We start from the raw sequence: 22,347 nt of genomic DNA on the forward strand, positions 1-22,347 counted from the left end.
TGAACAACAACAAGAACAAATAACTGATAAAGGTCACCAAAAACCTTGACGATGTTAAGTCTCTCAGAAGTCGGCATCTTAATTGATCCACGGCAGCCTTTGACAGTGCGGACCACTTACGGTTTCCTTTTGTAAACACACCCTCCCTCTGGCCTCTGGCGGTCATTCTCCCTATTCTTATCTTTTCTTCCAGTCCTTCTCAGTCTCCTTCCTTGGGCTAATGAGCCTCCAGGTTCAGGAGGCTGGTCTCTCTGTTCTACATTTTCTGAAGGAAATCTTTTTCACGTCCATAATTCCAGTTCCTGTGTGAGGACTCTCCACTGTTCCCTCAGCAGGAAGTCTGCCCAGAGCTGTCTTCTAAGTGCTAGGACGACTTACCCGATGGCTTCATTTCCACTCATACCTCAGCCTCAGGGTGTCAAACTCTCAACTTATCGTCTTCTCTTAGACGTGCTCTCCCTCACCATCTGTATCTTGAAGACACTTTAGGGAGATGAACAAAGGTGTTGTCTAGTTTGTGTGATGCTTACGTAGCTTACCTTCTTGGTACTGGGAAACCCACCTTACACCATTTAAGCTCAGGAGATGTTTCAGTAATATGCCACCTTGGACCTTGCAGTCTTGGGTTGCACTGATGCCTACACAGATTGGCAAATGCTTGGAGAGGAAGCAAAGAATGTATTACAGTAATACCGAAAGGAAGAAACGTGGGGGCAGAAAGATATTTATCAGGGTGTGGGGAACAGCGAACTGTACGCCCAGCTGTGCTGGCGTAGATATGTTCACACGGGCAGAGCCCGACTGCCAGGCCCAGATCGTGCGAAAACAAGACCACGTCACAAGAGGACAGCATTTCTTTTTCTTTTTAGGGTCAGATGACTAAAGCCTCGTTATTATGAACAGAATTACTCCCCGGGGTGATTCAGAGGTATCTAGGGAAGTTTAACTGCCTGCATTAGCTAGCTTTGAACATTTGGCTATTAGTGACTCTAGTTTGTGACCCACTTTGGGGAAATACAGCTTCCTGGTAGTACTCTCAAGAAAGAACAGAATTTAAAAAAATACCATTTGCCCCAGGACTGGCCCTTTTTGTGTCTTTGGTTTGCAGATGTGGTGTCATTTTTATCCAAAGTACTCCTTACTCATTGATACTGATTTCAGCATTAAATTTTTTACATTAAGTTCTCCTTTGAGGATAATCGTCATTGATCACAAAAGATTCCTAGACCGGCCATTGTCTTCTCCAGGAATGGAGGACTAATTCTTGCTGACCCAGTCCTAGCAGGGTCTGCCTCCTGACAGTGGCTGCGCTGCCTCTGGGAAAGCTCTCCTAGCCATCTCCCAAAGAAGACGGACCCAGGGGAAAGCAAGGAGTTCTCCCCTGTCAGCAGTGCTTTCTGTAACAGACTGTATCAGGCATCTTGTCTGTAAATGACTCCTCACTGGTGATCGTTGGTTTTGCATTGAAGTTACGAAGTCTGATGGAACCCTCTGCAGTGATAGAAGTATTTTTTTCTTTTAATTAATTAACTTATTTTAATTAGAGGTTAATCACTTTACAATATTGTGTTGGTTTTTGCTCTACATCGATATGAATCGGCCATAGGCATGCATTTTCCCCTTCCATCCTGTACCCCCTCCCACATCCCTCCTCAGTCGTCCTTTTTTTTTAATTGCAGTATTCTGTTCATTGAGGTAGCCTCTGTCACATGTGGCTATCGAGCACTTGAAATGTGATTGAGAAACTGAACATTTAATTTTATTTAATTTGTGCGTAACCACACATAGCTAAAGATAACCATATGGGACATCTCAGCATTAGAGCATCTTTTTGATTAGTTACAAATGATTTTGTGAAATTAAATCTTGTGAGGTCTTGAGGAAAAATTTTACATTTTTACATTCACTGTTGCAGACTTGAAAGGAAGTTTCCAGGCAAAAATGTTTGATCACCTGAGAGAACTTCCTTGTCTTGGCTTATACATGGTCTAACAGAGGGGCTGAAGTGCAGAGGAATATGTAAGATTAAATGTCTAAAAATCCTTACTCTGGTACTCTTAGAATCATCATAGTGTTTTGCAGGCACCAGGAATTGTCATGAGAGTGGGGCAAATAAGTGAGAGAGTCTACTTTGCTTCTAGTGAAGACGTGGCAACTGGATGATAGCAATATTTTTATTTTGGTGCCAGTATTCAATGATGATGAGAGAGAAAGCATTATTTAGTCCTTTTTTCTTAGCTTTCTTCCAGAATGAGCTTTGACACAATTTACTGGAACATTTATTTAATCATATTCTTTTCCATTATGACTTATAACGAACACGGTTCCCTGTGCTAGCGAGAGCTCTCCCATTCTCTGTTAGTTTGGGTCCCAGACTCCCGCTCCATGCCTCTCTTGCTGTTCTTCCCCTGTCGACCACAAGACTGTTCGCTATGTCTGTGAGCTGTTTCTTTTTGTACACAGGTGTATTTGTGTCATATTTTGGATTCCACGTGTAAGTGATATCATATGGTGTTTTTCTTTCTCTGACTTACTTTGCTTAGTATGATAATCTCTAGGTCCATCCGTGTAACTGCAAATGAAAAGGATTATTCCATCCTTTTTACGGCTGAGTTCTATTGCACTGGATGTCCTGAAATATTTAAATTCCATGACTTGAATAAATAAAGAATTTAAACAAGGGAAAACAGATCCCTCACATGGGCTTTCTTTTATAGGTAAAGTGTGAGTCAGACAGTTAACCTGGGCAAATGTTTCTGCATCATGGTTTCCAGGTTAGTGTTAGAGTTGCCGTAACTCAGTCCCCTTCTTACCTCCTTCCCTCTGTGGTCACGGTGAGAATGGCTGGGGCAGCGGTCCCCAGCAGGAACAGCCTAGTGCTGCCCGCTGCCCCTGGGGACCAGATCCTGCTTTAATATCCAAACTGACCTGCCAAGGGCAGCTCACTTTACGTCCACAAGGAGCTTCGTCCTCAGGTAGAAGGTGCTGGGTCAATTAGTAGGTGAATCAACAATTCAGAACAGAGGGAAAGTGAAAGCGATAAAAGAAAAATTGTGACCGAGTCACACTAAATTCAGTTTTATCTCCAAATCCATTTCTAGTTGTATCTTTCAGTTGGGAACAACGTTTAAACAAAGATGGGAACTGAATGGGAGTTTGGATCGCCGGCGTTGAAGGGAATATGGTAAACGTACAGTTTTTCTAGCTAAGGAGTAAAAAATAACCTCAACAACAGACTGCCCATTGTAATCCCCAGCCAACAGCCTTAAGTATTTGGGAGGCAGCCACACAAGGGAATGTGACAAACACGTAATTGTTTTCTGATTTGGCAAGTAGATGTTAAAGAATGTAAACTGCAGGGCTTTTGAAACATTTGATGTGAAGCCCATGTGTTTCTGGAGACTCTCTCAAAGATAGGGCAGGATCAGCATTTTCCCATGTAGACAAATATTGGTAATAAATACTGAACATTCCTTATCATCTTCTATACAAGGAATGAGTCTACTCCTATTTTTTTTTTTTGTTTGTTTGTTTTTCTTTTTCTTTGAGCAGTAATAAAATTTTCTCACAAGACCTCTGATTTAGTGCGTTCCATTCTGGCTGCAAGGGAGCTGGCGTGCCTTGTATGACAAAACTGACTTCACAGTGTTCTTTTTTGCTGTCATCTTGTTTGTGTTTGTTGTTTTAATTTAAAGCCTGTTAGTATCAGTGCATTGAAACCTGCCAAGATTACTCAGCGTCACATTGAATGCCATTTATTACCCGTGTGATTTTTAGATGCAATGTATTTTAGGTGATAGCTTTGACTTTTGAGTTTGTAAATTTCAGCATTATAATAGATTCCTGGCAGAATTATTGTGTATTTTAAAGGAACTAAGGGTATATACTAGAGTGGGTAGCCATTCCCTTCTCCAGGGAATCTTCCCAACCCAGAGATCAAACCCAGGTCTCCCGCATTGCAGGCAAATTCTTTCCCATCTGAGCCATCAGGGAGGCCCATAGCAGGACCTAATACATACCAACTACTTAATAGATTTGCAAAATTTAACTTTTTTCCCAGCATTCACTCCCTTCCACCCTGGCTGGTCTATTTTACCAGCAACAGCATTCGATGGCCACCGTTCTGTGTCAAATCAAGTTTTGCTTTTATGCCCCCAATCCATCACTTTTCTACTTCCTGTTTGTGGTATCAGATCTAATTCTTTATGTCCTTGGTCATATAGACCCCAGAAACCCTGTCTTGCCCTTCCCTCCCTCAGCACACATGGCAAATTCAAACTGAAGTCATTGGGATTGGACGTCAGTAATGTTCTACTTCTGTCAGATTAGTTGCAAGTAACGACTTCCGACTTGATGTATAAAGTGTTCTCAGTGTTTCCCTAATATTCGGAGCAGTTTAGCAGTTTACCTCTGGCTCACTGTTGACACTATTGAAACATGTGTGTATATTTCAGTATAGATAAGCATATATATGGGCTTCACAGGTAGCTCCGTGGGTAAAGATTCCACCTGCAAGGCAGGAGATGCAGGTTCAGTCCCTGGGTTGGGAAAATTTCCCGCAGGAGAGCATGGCAACCCACTCCAGTATTCTTGCCTGGAGAATCCCATGGACAGAGGAGCCTGAAGGTCACAGTCCATGGGGTCGCAAAGAACTGGACATGACTGAGCGACTTAGCGCAGCACACAAGCATATGTGCATGTACAGATATAATCCAATTAATACTGAAAGGAAAAGATGCAATAGAAATTATTCCTCCCATCAAGAAATCAGGGATTTCTTCTGCTTTCTATAAATATAGATATTATATATGTATATATATATGATAATAATGTATTTTAACAATATACATAATATATTGTTTTTCAATGATTCACAGTTCTACAGCATACACAGCCATGAATATTCAACAGCAGCAACCCCTGGTCATTTTTAACTTTGGTTTTGCCATTTGGGGAAATGAGTGATTAAGTAGTAGGTTAAGCTATGAGACAGGACGTCTGACTGTTTTATGAACCATGAATGGACCAAGTGCAGAAGTTCAAGGTTAGAAGTGTTATATTATGGAAAGAACACTATTTTACACTCAAGGAATATTTCAAAATGTTGATTTACAAGGCAGGCTCTTACTGTGAAGTCTCTCCTTCTGCGGGGGTCAGAATCCACCAAGTGAAGAACGGGCACGTGCCTGCAGAGTTGTCTTGATCGACCTCTTCCAGGGAGCCCAGATACGTGTCTGCACCAACCTGAACATTCCTTTGGGATTTATTGGGTTCATTAAAACCCCGCCTCACTTAGCACCGCCTGGTCAGTCTCTCTGCTAGGCACTTTACCTACATTTTCTCTAATATGATGCTTCAGCTGACAGCCAGTGGTTTAGAATTCCTATTTGTCTGTGTAAATTATTAAAACAAATATTTCCAAATTGGCATTTTAATTAGGTTTTCAAAAATGCAAATTTTTGAAGTGTATAATGTCTTATTTTCTCAGATAATCTCTATTAACAAATATTCTATAAACAAACAGGTTATTCCAGTATTTTTTAAATTCACAGATTTGCACTTCTGTGAATACAGAGGTAGCTGTCTTGTGAATAGACCAAAGTATGCTCTGTAGTATATCTTTGCTCTATAATTCAATTCTGAATTCTAAATATGAATCTAGGCTAGCAGAACCAAACCTCAAGAAGGGACAGAGAGGAGTTTTATGAGCTTAGATCACTTGCTTCATCATATTTACCTTATTTACCTTCATTATTCAATACCTTACTCAGTATAGGTCTAATAACTGATCTCTATTTAATGAATGTATTTTTAGTTTATTGAATATAATGAAATGTAAAGAAATTTGGAATAGAGAGATATTAACTGTTCTAAAATCTGAATATTCTGTTAAGGCTTAATTTTTAAAAGCTATGTAAGTTAAAATTGCATAGTGTATGAAATATGTGGTACTAGAAGTAGCACCATGGAGTTTTCCATACAAAGGGCGTGCATTTGTATTTTTTCTGTTCCCAACCCATGGAGGCTTCAGATGTTTTTCTCAAAGTAAGAGCATCAGCATTTCCAGAAGTGAAATTCTGATGCAAGAAGCAACACTGGGGTAAATGGTAACGACACAACTCTTTGTTACCCACAGTCCTGTCTACCCATTCAATATATATCTTGATGTTTATTAAAGTCAAGATAATTTTAAGATAAAGAAAATAATAGTAAACATACATTCATGCCCTAAGTGTAATAAATTCTTTTTAAAAAAATGAAAGAGTGAAAAAGCTGTTTTCTCAAGGAGCACATTTTAGTCTGCTTTACAGGAAACATGTTAAGTTTGCCGGTTTTAACTTCATACTATTTTCCAATAGTATTCTTACTGCTGAGCATATACAGATTGGAACAAGCAAGATATTGTCAGAATGTTTCCTAATTTTAAAAGCAGAAATGGTCAGTTCAGTTCAGTTCAGTCGCTCAGACGTGTCCGACTCTTTGCGACCCCATGAATCGCAGCACGCCAGGCCTCCCTGTCCATCACCACTCCCGGAGTTCACTCAAACTCATGCCCACTGAGTCGGTGATGCCTTCCAGCCATCTTATCTTTTGTCATCCCCTTCTCCTCCTGCCCCTAATCCGTCCCAGCATCAGGGTCTTTTCCAATGAGTCAACTCGCAGAAATGTTAGTCATAAATACTTTTTAACAGACAGTCTTAATTTGGGGCCTCAATATTAATACTATAGTCAGTTCAGTCAGTCAGTTCAGTTGCTCAGTCATTTCCGACTGTTTGCGACCCCATGAACCGCAGCACGCCAGGCCTCCCTGTCCATCACCAACTCCTGGAGTCCACCCTAACTTATGTCCATTGAGTTGGTGATGCCATCCAACCATCTCATCCTCTGTTGTCCACCCCACCTGGGTTTGCATGGCAAGTGGCCAAAGAATGTATGGTCATACCATGTTCTATGGTTTCCAATGATCTTTCACTTTTCTCTCTTCAACTAGGTAGAAAGGGCTGAACTCACATAGCATCTACAGCTCCCCTCCAATGCCATGTCTCTTCCTTGATGTCTTCTTATCCCCTATGTAGGAAGCCCCAGTTGCAACCTTAAGAGAGGGCCCTTAACTGTATGTATAATAAAACTCAAATGAAACCCATATCTCAGAGGAAGAGAGGTATATGTCTAGAAGAATTAACTTACCTTAGCAGTAGAATCAGTGTATATTTATTCTTTGTTCCTCTCAGCGTGGTGGATAAAAAAAGAAGCCTGAGTTTTTCCAGACTTTGGCTCTCCTGAACCAAAGGGGAACTTCTAAATGAAACAATTCCAGAATATGTTCCTGCTAAATTGCATTCTTATAATTAGAAGAATGAGATGTTTCTGTGGAAGCAGCATAAACAGCCAAAGAGTTGATCAACTTATTCTTTCTCTCCATGATATTATGCTCTCCGTTACCTGATTTCTGAGATTTTAGGGTCAAACAAGGTAATGGGTATACATGAATGAATACCTTTTGCAAAGCATGACTCTGACACAGATAATAGTAATTTAAAATGTATGTTTAAAGCTCACTATTATTTGCGGACATGTTAAACTGCACCTCAGATTTCAACCCAAACTTATTTTACTTCTGAGTTTTCTAAAGAGGCACCAACCAAAATTTTATTTTGGTTCTTTAACTTTTCATCAAAAGAGAAATTGGTAGCAATACTAAACTCTTGATAGGCCTATCACCAGAGTTTTACGAATGCCCTTTCTATACCACCAGGCGGATAATAAAGTAAGTTTATAGTATGCTCTGGTGAGTGTAACTTGTTTTATTTTGCTTTTATCTCCCTCTGTTTTAACATCAGCCCTCTATTTCCTGACTCCTTACTATTTTTCACTTTAATTGGTTTGTTGTTTCAAACTGGATGTCGTTGGCCTTGTTGTTGAAGAACGTTTCAAGAGGGAAGTAAGAAAGTGTGGGACAAATACTGGCTTTGTTAATTTGGCGCCAGCTGATTTTATACCTGTAGCCAGGAGGGCGAATGGTTCTCTTGGTATGGTTAATTAAATCCTGCACTGATGGCTTCTGCTGTGGATGTGAAGTCACCCACCTTGTTGGGAGATCCTCTGGTCCAATAGGGTTGATCTGACATGGGGGAATCATTTTTTAAATGTTCACCTTTGTTCAGGTAGCTGATGGGGGGCAAGAGGCTGGTCTGTGTGCAGCTGACCTGGTAAGATCTGTAAGTATAATTTGGATGGGATCTCATTCTAGGTTGTTTTAAAAGCAAGGTGGCAGGTAAGGAAGTGGCACAAACAGGAGCCTTTCTTCTCTCTTCTGTCTGCTAGAATTCTTTTCCGTGAGAAAAAGGAAAAATCCCAGCGCGTTTTGTTTTCCTAATGCTTCTTTGGATTCTCACCAGTAGGTTTTTACAGTCTGTTGCTTGCCTCTCAGATTAGAAGGATGCTGGCATATTTTAACAGTTTCCTAGGACTCAAACAGCCTTTAATTAATGACAAATTGATGTTTTGGAACGTTACCAGAGTATGAGAGACGGAACAAGGAGGTGGGCTCCTTTCAGCTTCCGAATGCAGTGAAATCCTAGAACGGGGGGCAGAGGTGTGCGTCTCCTGCAAACAGCCTTGGCCCATTGGTGTGCGAAGGAGGTGTCTCTGTTGCCGTAACATTCCACTGCCTTCTCGTTGATGACCTTCTATATTCCACCTACTCGTGACTGGGAAGGAAGGGGGCAGGTAGTCTTGAATCTTTAAAGCCGCCGGGGTGCTGAGTAGCTCAGGGATCCGGTGATTTGTAGCTGGATTTGCTGGTTTTAAGCCTCTGGTCTCCAGGCCTGTCAGGTATGGCTGCCCGTGTTTGTAGTTAAGTTTCTTTCCCGTGCCAGCTTCATGGCATCTTGCTGCCAGAGTCTGGGACGTGGTGGAAAAGAGCAGTTCTGTGAAAGAATCACTCAGACTGGATGCATATTTTGAGCCAAAGTTCGTTTTCAAAGAGGGTTGAGGGAGCATTGGAAGGGTTTTCCCTTTGAATCAAGGGATCTTAGTTATAGGTTTGCTGGTTACTCAATCCAGAGCTCAAGGCAGAAAAGGAAGAATGGACTGTGGGCTATGAAATGTTTGAAATGTTAACAGTTACTTACGTAGGCAGATAGTCCTGATCCAAGAGGGACAGGAGCAGTGATGGTGCTCCCTCTGCTCACCGGCACATCTGCTGGGTGGCCGGCTTCGGGGTCGGTTCGCTCCCTGTCTTGCTTTCTCCAGTGACCTGGAAAGCTGGCATTTTGGTCTCAGAGAGGCCTGGGTGACTGTGTGCTGTGAGTTTCTGTGCTCTAGGACCCTGACCGTGCTCTCTCTTCTCCTCTGTGCAGGTGGCACATGCCAGAGCCCCGCTCTCCCAGCCCTGGTCCGGCCGCCAGCCCCACCTTTGCAACCGTCGCTGGACATTAAACCGTTTCTTCCATTTCCTCTCGACACGGCGGCCGCAGTCAACCTCTTCCCCAATTTTAATGCGGTAAGTCCTGCGCCGTCTGCCTGGGCCAGGGTGGTGGGCACTGGAAAGCGTTCAGGGCCAGGGGTGAGCTGGCCACGGCCTCCCTTCTACTTTGCGCTTTACTCCGTAGCTTGGCCGAAAGGATGACTAGGTTAGTTGTCTGCCTGGTTGTGTGAGGTCCCCAGAGCCAGCCTCCTTTGAGAAAGAGGAACAGAGATTGCATCTGATGGGGTGGGTCATGAATCTGTGCCTCCCTTTTAGTGTCTTTCTGGGCAACACTAGCCATTTTATTAGTTTCTTTTCTATGCCAAGTTCAGTTTAACTGAAAGGTAATGAATGTGTTAGAGAGCATTCGGATTCATGTCGATGTCTAAAAACTTAAATGTATGTTTCTTCTCTCTGGGCCTTCTACTTTAATTTTCAAATCTGTTACTTCTTTTCTAATTTAATAAAGAGGACCCTGATCATCACACCAGAGATAGATTCTATGCATAAAGCACATTCTCCCTCTAAATTTAAAAGCAATTAGGGTTCTTATGGTAGAAAGAATTTTTTTTTTCTTTCTTCCCAGACACAGTTCCTCAACTTAAGTCTTTCTTAAATAACCATGTTTTGGGAGCTTTGTCAACAGCCTTCTCAACACCAGCACAGTACTTACTTGCCTCTGTTTTCACTCTTGTTCATGTCTTTAAAAGTTGACAGATTCCTCATATGCATCATCATCCCTTTTTTTTTTTTTTTGTACAAGCACTGAGAATATTCTTAGGATGAAAATAGAAATAAGGGTTGAAAAGGTTAGAAGCCAGTTAGTGACATTGTTTTCTAATATCTGATTCATCTTTCAATGATTGTTATAATGCAGGTCTGAGTTTATCAATGACAGAACTTGTCAACACAACCAAGGCCAAGGGGATTAAGATGTAAGGTCTCTGAAGGCCCAGTGAGCTAAATAATACAGGCTTCTTGTTGCAACATCTGACCTCCATGATGGATTAAAAAGAAAAAAGCAGTCTGTCCACATTTAGGTCATTCTCCTTGAGGAGACAGAAGTGGGTCTCTTTTGCTTTAATTATGCTTCATCACAGGACTTTGGCCCTGCCAAGGAGAGGGTACGGTTCTGTGCTCGCCTTTACTGAAGGACACTGGAGAATCACAGTGGTTGCTTTGCTTTGGGGAACATGAAGGATTTTCCATAGGAGTCTTATTTTGAAATGGATGAGCCATAAATAGAGCAGCATAAAGATCATATTTCCAAAGTAAAGGTTTCTAGTTCTAGGTATTTCAATAAAAGTAGAGGAAAACCTTGCTCAGAATCAGATTTGTTGGTCGTTGAGCGACCACACTAGAGTCCTGGGCTCCCGCTCTCTGAATGGCCTGCCTGCTCCACTGGTAAGTGGCTTCTTGGCACCATCTTCTTCCCAGACACTGGAGCCGATCCATCAGGTGCTTTACCAGGCCTCTGAGACCACTTGGCCTCCTGTCACTCACAGCTCTGGAGAAGCCGACGTACAATTCCTGCAAGGTTGCCAAAGACTTGGTTTTAAACTTTTGATTTGCCCTTTGGGAACCATGAAAAGTGAAATGACTAATTTGATTGACAGTGAGTGTTCTTTGTCATTAAATGAAGATGAGTGATATATTGAGTTATAAGACAGTGAGCAAATCTCTTTATCCTCTTTGCTGCTGTTTCCTCATCTTTATAAAATAAAGGGAATGGACCTGATGATCTCTTCCTTTGGGTTTATAATGTTCAAAATAGTTGTGCTTTTGTGGACAAAGACAGCATTGTGTGGTGGTCCACTTGGCTTCTGAGCTAGAGTGGCTGGGTTCAAGTCTTAGAACTGCTTCTCACCATCATCATGGCCTTGGCTAGGTCCTATAATCCCTATGTATCTCAGTGTCCTTGCTTGTAAAATGGGACGAATAACTAACCTATTTCCTAGGCATGTGGTCTTGATCATGTGGGTTAAATCATTTAGAACGGGGCTCATCCTATAACAAGCGCTGTTTGAGTGACAGGTATTATGTTCATAAGTAGCCTTCTTATTTTGAATGTGGAAGTTCATTGACTAATGGATTACCAGAGTTTTACTTGATTACTTTTCTTATGTGATTGATTTGGACTTGTGCTGGTGTTTTTTCCAGTTAAATCAAGAGACCCCATGTTGCTACACCTATTGGCTATTTCCTTCCAGTGCTGACTAAATCACAACCAGTCCAAAATTAAGTCAGTCTGTGTCTCCAAATGAGTGAAAAGTTGCAAAGCCCCATATCCTGTAATTCCCAGATGTACAGAGCATCTCTTTGAGTAACACCCTGAGTTCTTGCTTTTGTAGCAGGTATGAAAATCTCAATGCACAAATTCAGGGTATATTAACTATAACATTTTATTGCTGTAAGTTGATTTTATTTCTGGTTCAAAAGCTCATTCCATGAGTCTGTAGGGAAATGAAATTTAATTGTTTCAGAATGTGCTAAGGATCTGGAATCTAACAGGCTATCTACCCAGCTTTTGGGGGGAGAGTTCGTCTGCTCACCAAGGGATGGATCTACACAGGCGATTGTGGGATGATGAACCCCTGATGAACGTGGCTTTTTGGGCCCCAGTTCTCCACTGCGGGCACACAAACGTGTGAGGCTTCAGTGGCCCCGCCCACCCAGATGTGCCCCAGTGCTGCTACCTCTCTGCTACCTCATGGCCCTCTTTCCTCTGACCTTTTGACAGAGTCCATGATGGTCAGAGACTGTCTTCTTGTTGTATTCCTTCTCTGGGGATGTGAGTACAGAATCGTCTGTCTATTTGGGGTATGCTCTGGCAGGATGGCAAAGGGAAAAAAAAAGTAAGGATATGCAGGTAAAAAATACATAATTGGATATATCTGATTATTATCCTTAAATAGGGTTTAAACCATTGAGTTCAGATATGGGTCAGGAAGAATCATGAAACATCTGGGAAAAAAGAAGTGCAGTTAGGAGAGAAAGAAACAATGGCTGTAGGATGGGAGCTGAACTGTGGATACATAAAAGGACATTGAACAAAGCCATTGGGATCCCTTAATCTACTTACAGCCAAATCATGAGGAGTAGCAACAGAAGCTGCTACCTTCACCTAGGATTGTTGTAGCCAGTAGCTTTCAGACAAGAGAAGTGTCCTTGACTTTTTCTCGTACCCCCACCCCGTACCTCCGTCTCTTTAGACAATGGAGTCTCAGTGCTTAGGACCACGCTTAGCTCAGTGATCCCTTTCTGCATGTGCATTTCTTGAAAGGAACCAATCCTGGAAATAGATTAATGCTATTTATTGATAGTAAAGAAATATTCATTTCCTAAGTAGCATGAATGTGGTCCATTTAGTCAACTGCTAGTTATCAGGCGTCTATTATATGCTAGGAATAGTGATAACAAAATTTATGTTGTGACCTCTGCCATGAAATAATTTATAAAGGAGAAGCTGGACAAATAAAGAAATATTTGTGAATGCAGTTTCTTTTATAGAGAATGATGTGTAATATAGAATGGCCACTCAAGGACAGGAGTGAAAGGTTGTCTTAGTGAAGGTTTGGTGAGAAAAATAGAAACTATTCTCGGCGTGCAAACAGGAAGGGAATTAATAGAAGGATTTAGATGCTTACAAAACATTTGGAGGTGCTGGGCAAACAAAGGTCAGAGAGGACTGGTGCTGGCTCTTGGTTTTTCAGCTTGTTTTCATGGAGTCAGGAAGTTGCAGAAATACAGGATGCCCAGTAATCCCAGTTACTTTCATCCAAATCCCATGCTTTTTGATTTTTCAAAAGATAACAAGAGATTATAACCCGTTGAAATAACTATGAATATATTATTCCACACAGATATAACAAGAGAGAAGGTAAAGCCTTTACTTAAAATACAATGAAAAAAAAAAATACAATGAATAAACATAGGAAAATGAAAATAAAAAATTACCATTCTGCAAACATTATTCAGCAAGAGACATCAATGGATGATAAGCATACTAGATGAAGGTGCAATAGGGAACATTGTATTTACATAGTCTCCAAATATTTCCACAAGAAAAAGGAATTTTATAGTGGAGACACCTAGCAGGCAACATTGATCTTGCTCAAGTGATCAATATGGTCATCCGTAATTTGACAAATACATATCATGTACCACACAGTAGGATGTGATGATGTGACAGCATCATTAATGTGGTATCCCAAAGACATGTATCCCAAATCTTCAGTGACTCTTAGGCTGAACTTCGCGGGCAGAGCCCTGTGGGGACATAAACCTTGGGCTTCCTGTCCTTAGGATGTCAGGGGACCACCCAGAAGGAGGGGCAGTGAGGGGCTGTCAGCAGAAGACAGGGCGTAACAGCAGGATGAAAGGACTGTGGAATCCAAAATGTGAACGTTTCAGCAATTAGAGCAAGAGGCTAAGTGCCCTGGAGCCCCAGTGTCCTGTTCCATGAAAGAACAGTGACTCAGTATCGCTTAGGTTTGTTATCAGAGAGGTAGCTGGGCTTTAAAACGCTGGAGGTGGAAACCAGGAATGGACTTGAGTGAGTAAGACCTTGGGGTACCGTTTCGATTGGACCTAACCCATAAAAAATGACTGTTCCCAGACAAGTTTCTCCAAGGGTTTCAGAGCTGCCTTTCTGATTTTTGTTCCTCTAGCATACTTTCTCATATTCTGCTCAGCAGTCATGACAATAATGAGCATTCAGAGTGTCATTAAAAAGCTGTAGCACTTGGAGGATGTGTTGATGAGGGCCGACAGTGAACCTGGCTCCCTGCTCCCCTCCCATGACCGGGTTTCTAGTTGGCATACAGATTAAATGGGTAAGCTTGGCCTCATGCACCTGCAGATGCCAGATACTCAGCAAATACCGAGTCTCGTCTCTTCCAGAAGATGCACAGGGCAAGGTGAGGAGGTCGCGCAGAGGGCAGGAAGGCAGAAAGGTGTGCAAATGCGGGGGGAGACGCTTTTGCTTTGCAGGGTGCCCTGACTAACATGTTTTTGAACATTAAAAACGGAAATTAGCATGTAAATTTGACTCCGTGCTCTTCCTCTGTGTCATATTATTTCATTTCCAGAGAGGGAACAAATGGGAAGGAAGGAAGGGGAAAAGAGAGAGGCCGAGAGAGAAAGAGATCAAATCCTAACGTCTGACATCATTTCTCAAGAACAGCAGTAACCTTACAGACAGCTAGCCCTGTACACTTGAATGTGGTGTCACTTTCAGTTGGGAAGTTTTGTCCGTTGGGGGCAGACGAGTGAACGTGATGTGTTTTATAGGAATGCTCCCCATGTTTGGGGGTGCCTGCGAAGAATCAAGGGAACTGTGTCAAGTGCAGAGTCTGACTTAGCAGTCCAAGGACAGGGCCTGAACATTTATGTGGGCAGAGGGAGGGGGCGCCAGGAGAATGATGACACGCATTGGGCAGGCCTCTCTTTCCCGTCGTTTTGCTTGTTTGCTGGCTGGGCTGGACCTTCGTTGCTGCCTGGGCTTTTCCTAGCCACAGGGGGCGGGGGCTGCTCTCTAGCTGGGGCTTCCTCGTTGCAGAGCTCAGACTCTGGGGCATGCGGGCTTCAGAAGCTGGGGCCCCGGGCCCTGGAGCCCCGGCTCTATAGCTGTGGCACTCGGGCTTCGTTGCTGCGTGGCAGGTGGGATCTTCCCAGAGCAGGGGTCTAACCCAGCTCTCCTGCTCGGGCAGGTGGATTCTTTACCACTGAGGAGCCCCCTGAGACAGTTATCAGACACTCCCGCAGAGCGTGTCTTCACTCACTCAGCAAACAGTTATTGAGGCCTACTATGTGCCGCGCCCTCAGGATTCAACCGCAGAACTACGAGCCGAGTCTCTGCTATTGTGGAACTCCCTCCTTTGTGTTTGTCTGGTGGGGCTTTGGGGACCTTTGAAGGTATCAATGACCACAGCTCTACCTCACATGACCCTTGTATGGTTGGGTTTTAGCTCCCAGAAGAACTTGGAGCCTTACTTATTCATTGTTCAGGGTATTGGTTATAGCCGCCAGTAATGAAATACTGATTATGGACCAAGTATGTAAAATCATCACTTGCATCCCAACTGAATAAAAGCAAATCTATTTCCTATGAAATTTTTAAACTTTTATGTGCATTGCAATTTCAAAATTGTTGTCGAGAAAAATAGATGAGTGAGTTTTTCATTCATTTACTCACTGAATGATTTCTTCATTCTGTAAAACTTCAAGTCTCACTGGAATAATTCTATGGACTGAAAAATCAGCCTCTGCAAAGTAGCTCCATCAAAGCCTGTGTGGTGGGATATCCCGGGCGGTCCAGTGATTGAGAACCTGTGCTTCCGATGCAGGGTGTGCGGCTTCAGTCCCTGGTTGGGGAACTGAAATGCCACATGCCATGCTTCACCACCAAAAATAAATGAATCTTTAAAGAAGCATCTATGGAAAGGATAGTGCTAATAAGAACAACAGAGAGTACGAGGAGGGGTAAGAAGTAATTCATCTTACTCGCCGATTCACTCTCTGGGCATTTATTAAGCACTGAGGGTGTGTCTGACACCCTAGTAGACCTAGAAATATAAAAGCAAAGATAAGAAGAGGAAGAGGTGATGAGGGAGGGACGGTCTTTGTGACTATGGCATCAACCAAGTTGATTTGTCACTTTTTTAAAAGAGTAACACCTTTCTATCAGCAAGTGGTTAAACATCTGGATATAAGGCACTCCATTAGGCAATGAGCTCTATGCCAGCATTTTGTTGGGAAAGTGGGGTAGGGTAGTTAAAATGTTCTATAAAGGACTCAGTAACTAAATCAGCAATTAAAGTGCTACCTGAGGTCAAGGGAAAGAGAGGTCACTTGGAGGGGAGCAAAGAAAGCTGCATGGTATTGAGAGAATAGAACTGAAACAAACACTACACTACCATATGTCCAATAGTTGTCTAGTGTGAGTTCGATGTGTGAAGCGGGGCACCCAGAGCCGGTGCTCTGGGACGACCCAGAGGGATGGGGTGGGGGGGAGGCGGGAGGAGGTCAGGAAGGGGGGACGCATGTACACGCGTGGCCGACTCATGTTGCTATATGGCAGACACCATCACCATGTTCTACTTTAATCCTCCAATTAAAGTAAATAAATTGACTTTTTATAAAAAAGCTATATGGTAAAGGTTAAGGTTGAATTTAGGATCTGAGATCAGTTCCATATTTACCTTGTTCATTAAGGTACAGAGCTTGGAATATCACAAAGACTCAACGCACGTCTATTTTTAACTGAAGGGTGGTTGACTTACAGTGCTCTTTTAGTTTCAGGTGCAGAACACGGCGACTCAGTCATATGTATATAAATATATTCTTTTCCACTGTGGTTTATCCCGGGATGCTGACCGATTATGGTTCCTTATGCTATGCAGAAGGTCCTTGCTGCTTATATATTTCACACGTGGTGGTGTGTGCTCGTTACTCTCCAGCCCCTGGTTTATCCCTCCCCCAGCCCTCTTTCCCGTTTGGTAGCCATAAGTTTGTGTTCTGTATCCCTCAGCACACATTTCTTGAGTGAATGGGTGGAGGGTAGATGGATGCAGATAGACAGATAGGTAGGTAGACAGACAGAAAAATGCGTGACAGGTAACTGATAGAGGAGAAAAAGTCATCCCAGTTGTATAATAAGAAACATGAAACTTTAAAAAATCTTAGTACTCACTGCTTCATACATTAGATCATTTCTGTATAACAGAAGTTATCAATTTAAGCAATTATTAGGAAACATAGGAAGCATAGCATCAAACTATCCGCTTAATATACATTCGCAATCTTGTGTTGGGTCATATGTTTATTACTCCAGCTTTAGAAAAGGAGAGTGGTGTAAAAATCCCAGTACTGCCTACAGAGTATAATCTAAAATTAATCCTTTGTATTTCTCATCAACGACTTCATGTGAGTCCAGAAGGGCTGTCACCATAAAATGTTGGTGAGGCACTTTAGGACTTTAAAAGGACAGCTTTAAATGTGTTTTAATGTATAGAGATTACTCTACACCCTTAAACATGCATTTATAAATATTATGCAAATGCACAATATGCATTTATAATATATGCTTTAAATATGGTTAAATATACATTTATGCATTAAATATGCATTAAATATATGTTTAAATATGCATTTATAATATTATAAGTGAATGACACAAATACAGAACTCAAAATAGGAAATTTCAAGGTTTTTTTTTTAACCTTCGGATATAAACCCGTCAGGATCTTTATTTCCCACATTTAAAGTGGAAAGCCTGCCATGTTGACTGGCACGCTCTGTCTCCTTCCCTTTCACAAATCACTCTGACTTGTGCTCGCACCCCGCCTGTGCACTGCTCCCTGCTCCCGCTTTGGGGTCACCCCCCCTCCTCTGGCCGGTGTGGGACTTACAGAAACAGTGTTCATCACCCCTCTGTTTGTTTGGTCCAGAGAGCTATCAGTTAAATTCAGTTTACACATCAGTAACTGTTCCTATGAAGTTTTTACAGCTGCTGCTCTCAGTAAATTAGGTAGGGAGCCAAGGTGAAATTATGGGTAGAAAAATAAACCTACCTTTCTTAGTCACAACTGGTGGAAGGTGTGGAAATTTTGCAGATGAAAAATGCCATAGTAAATACGGTATTGATTACTGAGTTCCTTGCCCTTTGAAGACAAATGTAGCAGATTTCTAGCCAATTCTGTGCATTGTGTTTCATATTTGTATAGCAAAGGCATCTTAAAAAACATGTGGTTATTAAATCTTTCATTATATGTCTTCATGTTGAAGCAGGTATATAATATTCGCATGAGCCATACCTCTTCCTGTGAACCAAAAATTTTAAAAGTCGAGAATACTTACAAGGACCCTCAAACACAGAATGACTTAAACACAGAATATCTAGGCTTGAAAATAAAAGGCTAAACAATTGCAGACAACACAGATATTTTTCCGTTTTAACGCTTGTGCACACTTTGACCAAGAAGCCTATTTCCCTCTTACTCCAAACGTGCTGTGATGAGAACGCATTCCCCTCTCTGGCCTCCCCTTGGCCTCATTCTCTTCTCAGGGGCGGTTAGTGGCTTCTGTGTCTGTCCTTCCAGTGATATTTGAGGTGTGAGCATGTTTTTCTCACTAAAGATTGAGGCATGATACACATTATACCTTTGTTTTCCTTTCTCAGCCCATCGAATCGTAGGGATTTGAAGCTTTGCTGTTGCAAAAGTATATATTGGACCTGTTTGCTTAGTCTGAATTTCGTACTGTGGTCCCGGGCCACTATGAGGACCCAGATAAGAGACCATCTAAGCTCCTAGTTTATTGTGGGATCCAGAAACTCTCTGGGTGATTTCCTGCTCCACACGTATAGACACGTTAAAAAGGAAAGAAGCGTTTTAGAGTTAATTTGTGTCTGGTGCAAACCACTTATTTTACAGAGAAGCCTAGAGTGATGGAGACATTTCCAGTTTCATGGCACAGAAGTGGGAGAGCTAAGAGAAAACAGACTCCTGACCTCTCTCTCACTTGGGTGCTTCTCACCGAATCAGATCACTGTGGGTAGAATTGTGTGCCCGCAGCATTCATAACCCACGGTGCCTTAGAAATTCGATCATACTTGGAAATAGGGTCGTTAAGGATATACTTTGTGAAGATGAGGTCATTAGGGTGTGCCCTAATTTATCATGACTGGTATCCTTATGAAAGAGGACATTTGGACCCTGAGACAAGCAGAGAGGGCAGATGCCATAGAGACACAAGGAGAATGCTCTCTATAAGCCGAGAAGAGACCCAGAACCCACCCTGCCCTTGCGGCCCTCAGATGCACCCAACCCTGCTCACACTTCGATTTTGCACTTCTCACCTTCAGAACTGCGAGATAATACACTTCTGTTGTTGAAGAACACCCAGTTTGTGATACTTTGTGGTGTCCACCCAAGCCAGAAAGGATTCTTAGAGCCATCTGGTCTACCTACCTACACTGGCACTCCGCAGTGTTTCTGACAACTTGTCACCCAGCTTCTTACGTAACTGTCTCCTATGACAGTAAATAAGGCTACCCCTGGGAGAGAGGGACTCTCCACCACTGGTCACACATGCTGTAAAGAAGTTCTCTATTTGGAGCCACTGCAGGCTCCCTGTAACTGCTATAAACCAAGGAAGAAGATAAAGCACGATATATTGCTTTTATGAAAAAAAATTATTGATCACAAACTAAGCAATAAGGGCTATTAAGGAATGCAATTTTATACCCACCTTTAAAAAAATCCGATTTCATAAGGGCCTTACGTCTTAAAGGTGTTAGCTGGATGACATTGGTAAGGAAACCCAAAGGTTTGGGGTAACATAACTTGCCCCAATTTTATATATATGTATAGGCTTTCCTGGTGGCTCAGATGGTAGAGAATGCACCTGCAATGTGGGAGACCCAGGTTTGATCCCTGGGGTGGGAAGACCCCCTGGAGGAGGGCATGGCAACCCACTCCCGCATTCTTGTCTGGAGAATCCCCATGGACAGAGGAGTCTGGCGAGCTACAGTCCACTGGGTCACAAAGAGTAGGACACGACTGAGCGACTAAGCACAGCACATTACATATGTGTGTGTGTGTGTGTGTGTGTGTGTGATATACACACACGCATGTATCTATTCTTTTGCAGATACTTTTCCCATATAGGTTATTACAGAATATTGAGCAGAGTTCCCTGTGCTTTATAAGTAGGGCCGTGTTGATTGTCTGTTCTATATATAATAGTGTGTGTGTGCTAATGCCAGCCTCCTAATTTATCCCCCATTTCCCCCTTTGGTAACCAGAGTTTGTCTTCCAAGTCTGTGAGTCTGCTTCTGTTTTGTGAATAAGTTCATTTGTATCATTTCTTAGTTGTACTATCTTTAATCAATTGTTAGAGCCTTAGTATGCATTACAAGCTAATTAACTAAATAATCTTTAATTCCTTAGAAGGCTTAGCTCTAAGATAATAAACTATTTCCTAATTAACATCCTGGCTGTGATTGAACAGTTATGAAAAAGAATATCTAGAGTTTCAGTCACGCTCACAAACATTGATGTTGAACATGGCCAGTCATTGTTAGGGGAATAAATTACTTAAAGTGATAATAAATTTAAAAAATCTTCCCATCCTAGTAACAATTTTAAGACTCAAGACCTATCTTCACACATAAGAAAAAATTACTAAATTTAGGTTCTAAAAGATCTGAACTCTATAGATCTAATATGTTATCTTTGTCAGAACCCTGAGTCCTCATTATCTCATCTGTGAAATGAGAGTAATCATATTGATCACATAAGAGTGTCTAAAGATGTTAAAGATGAATATTACGTGTTTCTGTATAATAAGGACTTCTATTGAATTCTGAATTCTGGGCTCTGGTGTCGGGACCCTAATGAACATCTTTTACAACCTCCCGAATGTGATTCCTTTGCCCCTTAAAGGTTGAGAATCACTGAATTCCACTCTGTGGCCAAAATTGGTGGGAAAATCCATTTTCACAGCAGAGCACAGATGAACGAGCAGCCTTCTCAGACTGTCTTTTGAGGGACGCTCCACACCCTCCTAACGCGAATGCAAAGAACAATGTTAACGCTGTTTCTCATGGCTCTTCGTCAAAGGAATGAGAACGTTTTGCCAGCAGACTATTTGGTTTTATGACTCACTGCTTCTCAAAGTATGGTTCTCAGACCTGTATGTACTGGTCCAAGAACTGATTCCAGGTCTGCAATGAGATAAGTGCTGAGATGGGAGGGCGAGCAGCCTTTAGAAGATTACAGCAACTTAGGAGAGCAGACTGACATCTGTTGATGCTAATACAGAGTTATGACTTGTGTTTTGCATATCTTTGTCATTTTTTTTTTTTCTGGTCATTCACTTCCTGAATCTGGGGCTGTGACTGATGGGAATGCTGGCCCATCCGCAGAGGGCGTTGGGGAGCAATGCTCTGTTACTGTTACGGCTTCAGGGCTCCATCTACATGTTGCAAGTGAAGGGATTTTGAAGCTGTTATTAAATTTAGGTAAGTTGCACGGTGTATGGTTGAAGAAGCTGCAAATGCAATTTGACTCAAATTCTTTTACTCTACCCAATTTCCCTGATCCTGGTGAGGTGTGGCAATGGCGGGTGGCTCTCCCTGAGACGCATAAATCAAGACAGTAGTAGCAGCAAAAGGGGAATAATTCACACTGGGCTTTGTCTGAAGCACGCCCTTTATGCCACATTTTATCATGAGTTTTGGGGAATCATAAAGCGGTAAAATTAACAGTTAATTCCTGAACTGTCTTTTTGAACACTCTGAAATGAAATTTACTTCAAGGACCTCACTGAGGGATTTTAGAGAACTAAAGAAAAAAGGAAAATTTCAGTGACTCTACATGAGGGTAAGATATTTCATTATTTTGATTTCTAAATCCAAATCATTTTTTAAATAGAAAGTAGAATAAATAGTCCAGTACTACAGTAAGTTGGGAACATTTTTACACCAGTTTTTCAAAAACAATCCCACAGAAAAACAATTAGTTTTATGCAAACATCCTTGTGTTCTTCAGAGCATCTCTGTGTATCTACTGCTTTAGTGTTTCCATGACTTTTGTCACCTGCCTCATTGAAAAGCAAGTCTCTGCTCTTTTAGGAATTTGGGATAGGAGGAGGAGGCAATCAGCCCTCTCTGGCGCTTTGTACATTTACAGGTATATCTACTCACATAGATGCAGCTTGTGTGAGATGGGCCGTAGGGGAGAATGGCCTTGTTTTTCCAGATAATTCTGTTTTGTTTCGTTTTTTAACTAAAAAAAATTGGAAAGTACTAATTTGATTTTCAGAATCAACTTAATTAATTTTAACTGAATTCCCTCTTACACTACCTCTCAGAT

The 22,347-nt window shown here is 41.9% G+C and overlaps 1 protein-coding gene across 3 annotated transcripts in view; it reads left to right on the top strand.

Moving 5' to 3' along the window:
• The window catches only part of ZNF385D (zinc finger protein 385D), a 921,658-nt gene that overhangs the window by 651,002 nt on the left and 248,309 nt on the right, over positions 1-22,347 (top strand). For all 3 annotated transcript variants that reach the window (XM_043454129.1, XM_043454131.1, XM_043454130.1), the window contains one exon: positions 9,363-9,505. In XM_043454129.1, coding sequence (XP_043310064.1) covers positions 9,363-9,505 — 143 coding nt within the window. The remainder of the gene's footprint in view (positions 1-9,362; positions 9,506-22,347) is intronic.

Source organism: Cervus canadensis, chromosome 31, assembly GCF_019320065.1.
Source record: "Cervus canadensis isolate Bull #8, Minnesota chromosome 31, ASM1932006v1, whole genome shotgun sequence".
Classification (NCBI taxonomy): Eukaryota; Metazoa; Chordata; class Mammalia; order Artiodactyla; family Cervidae; genus Cervus; species Cervus canadensis.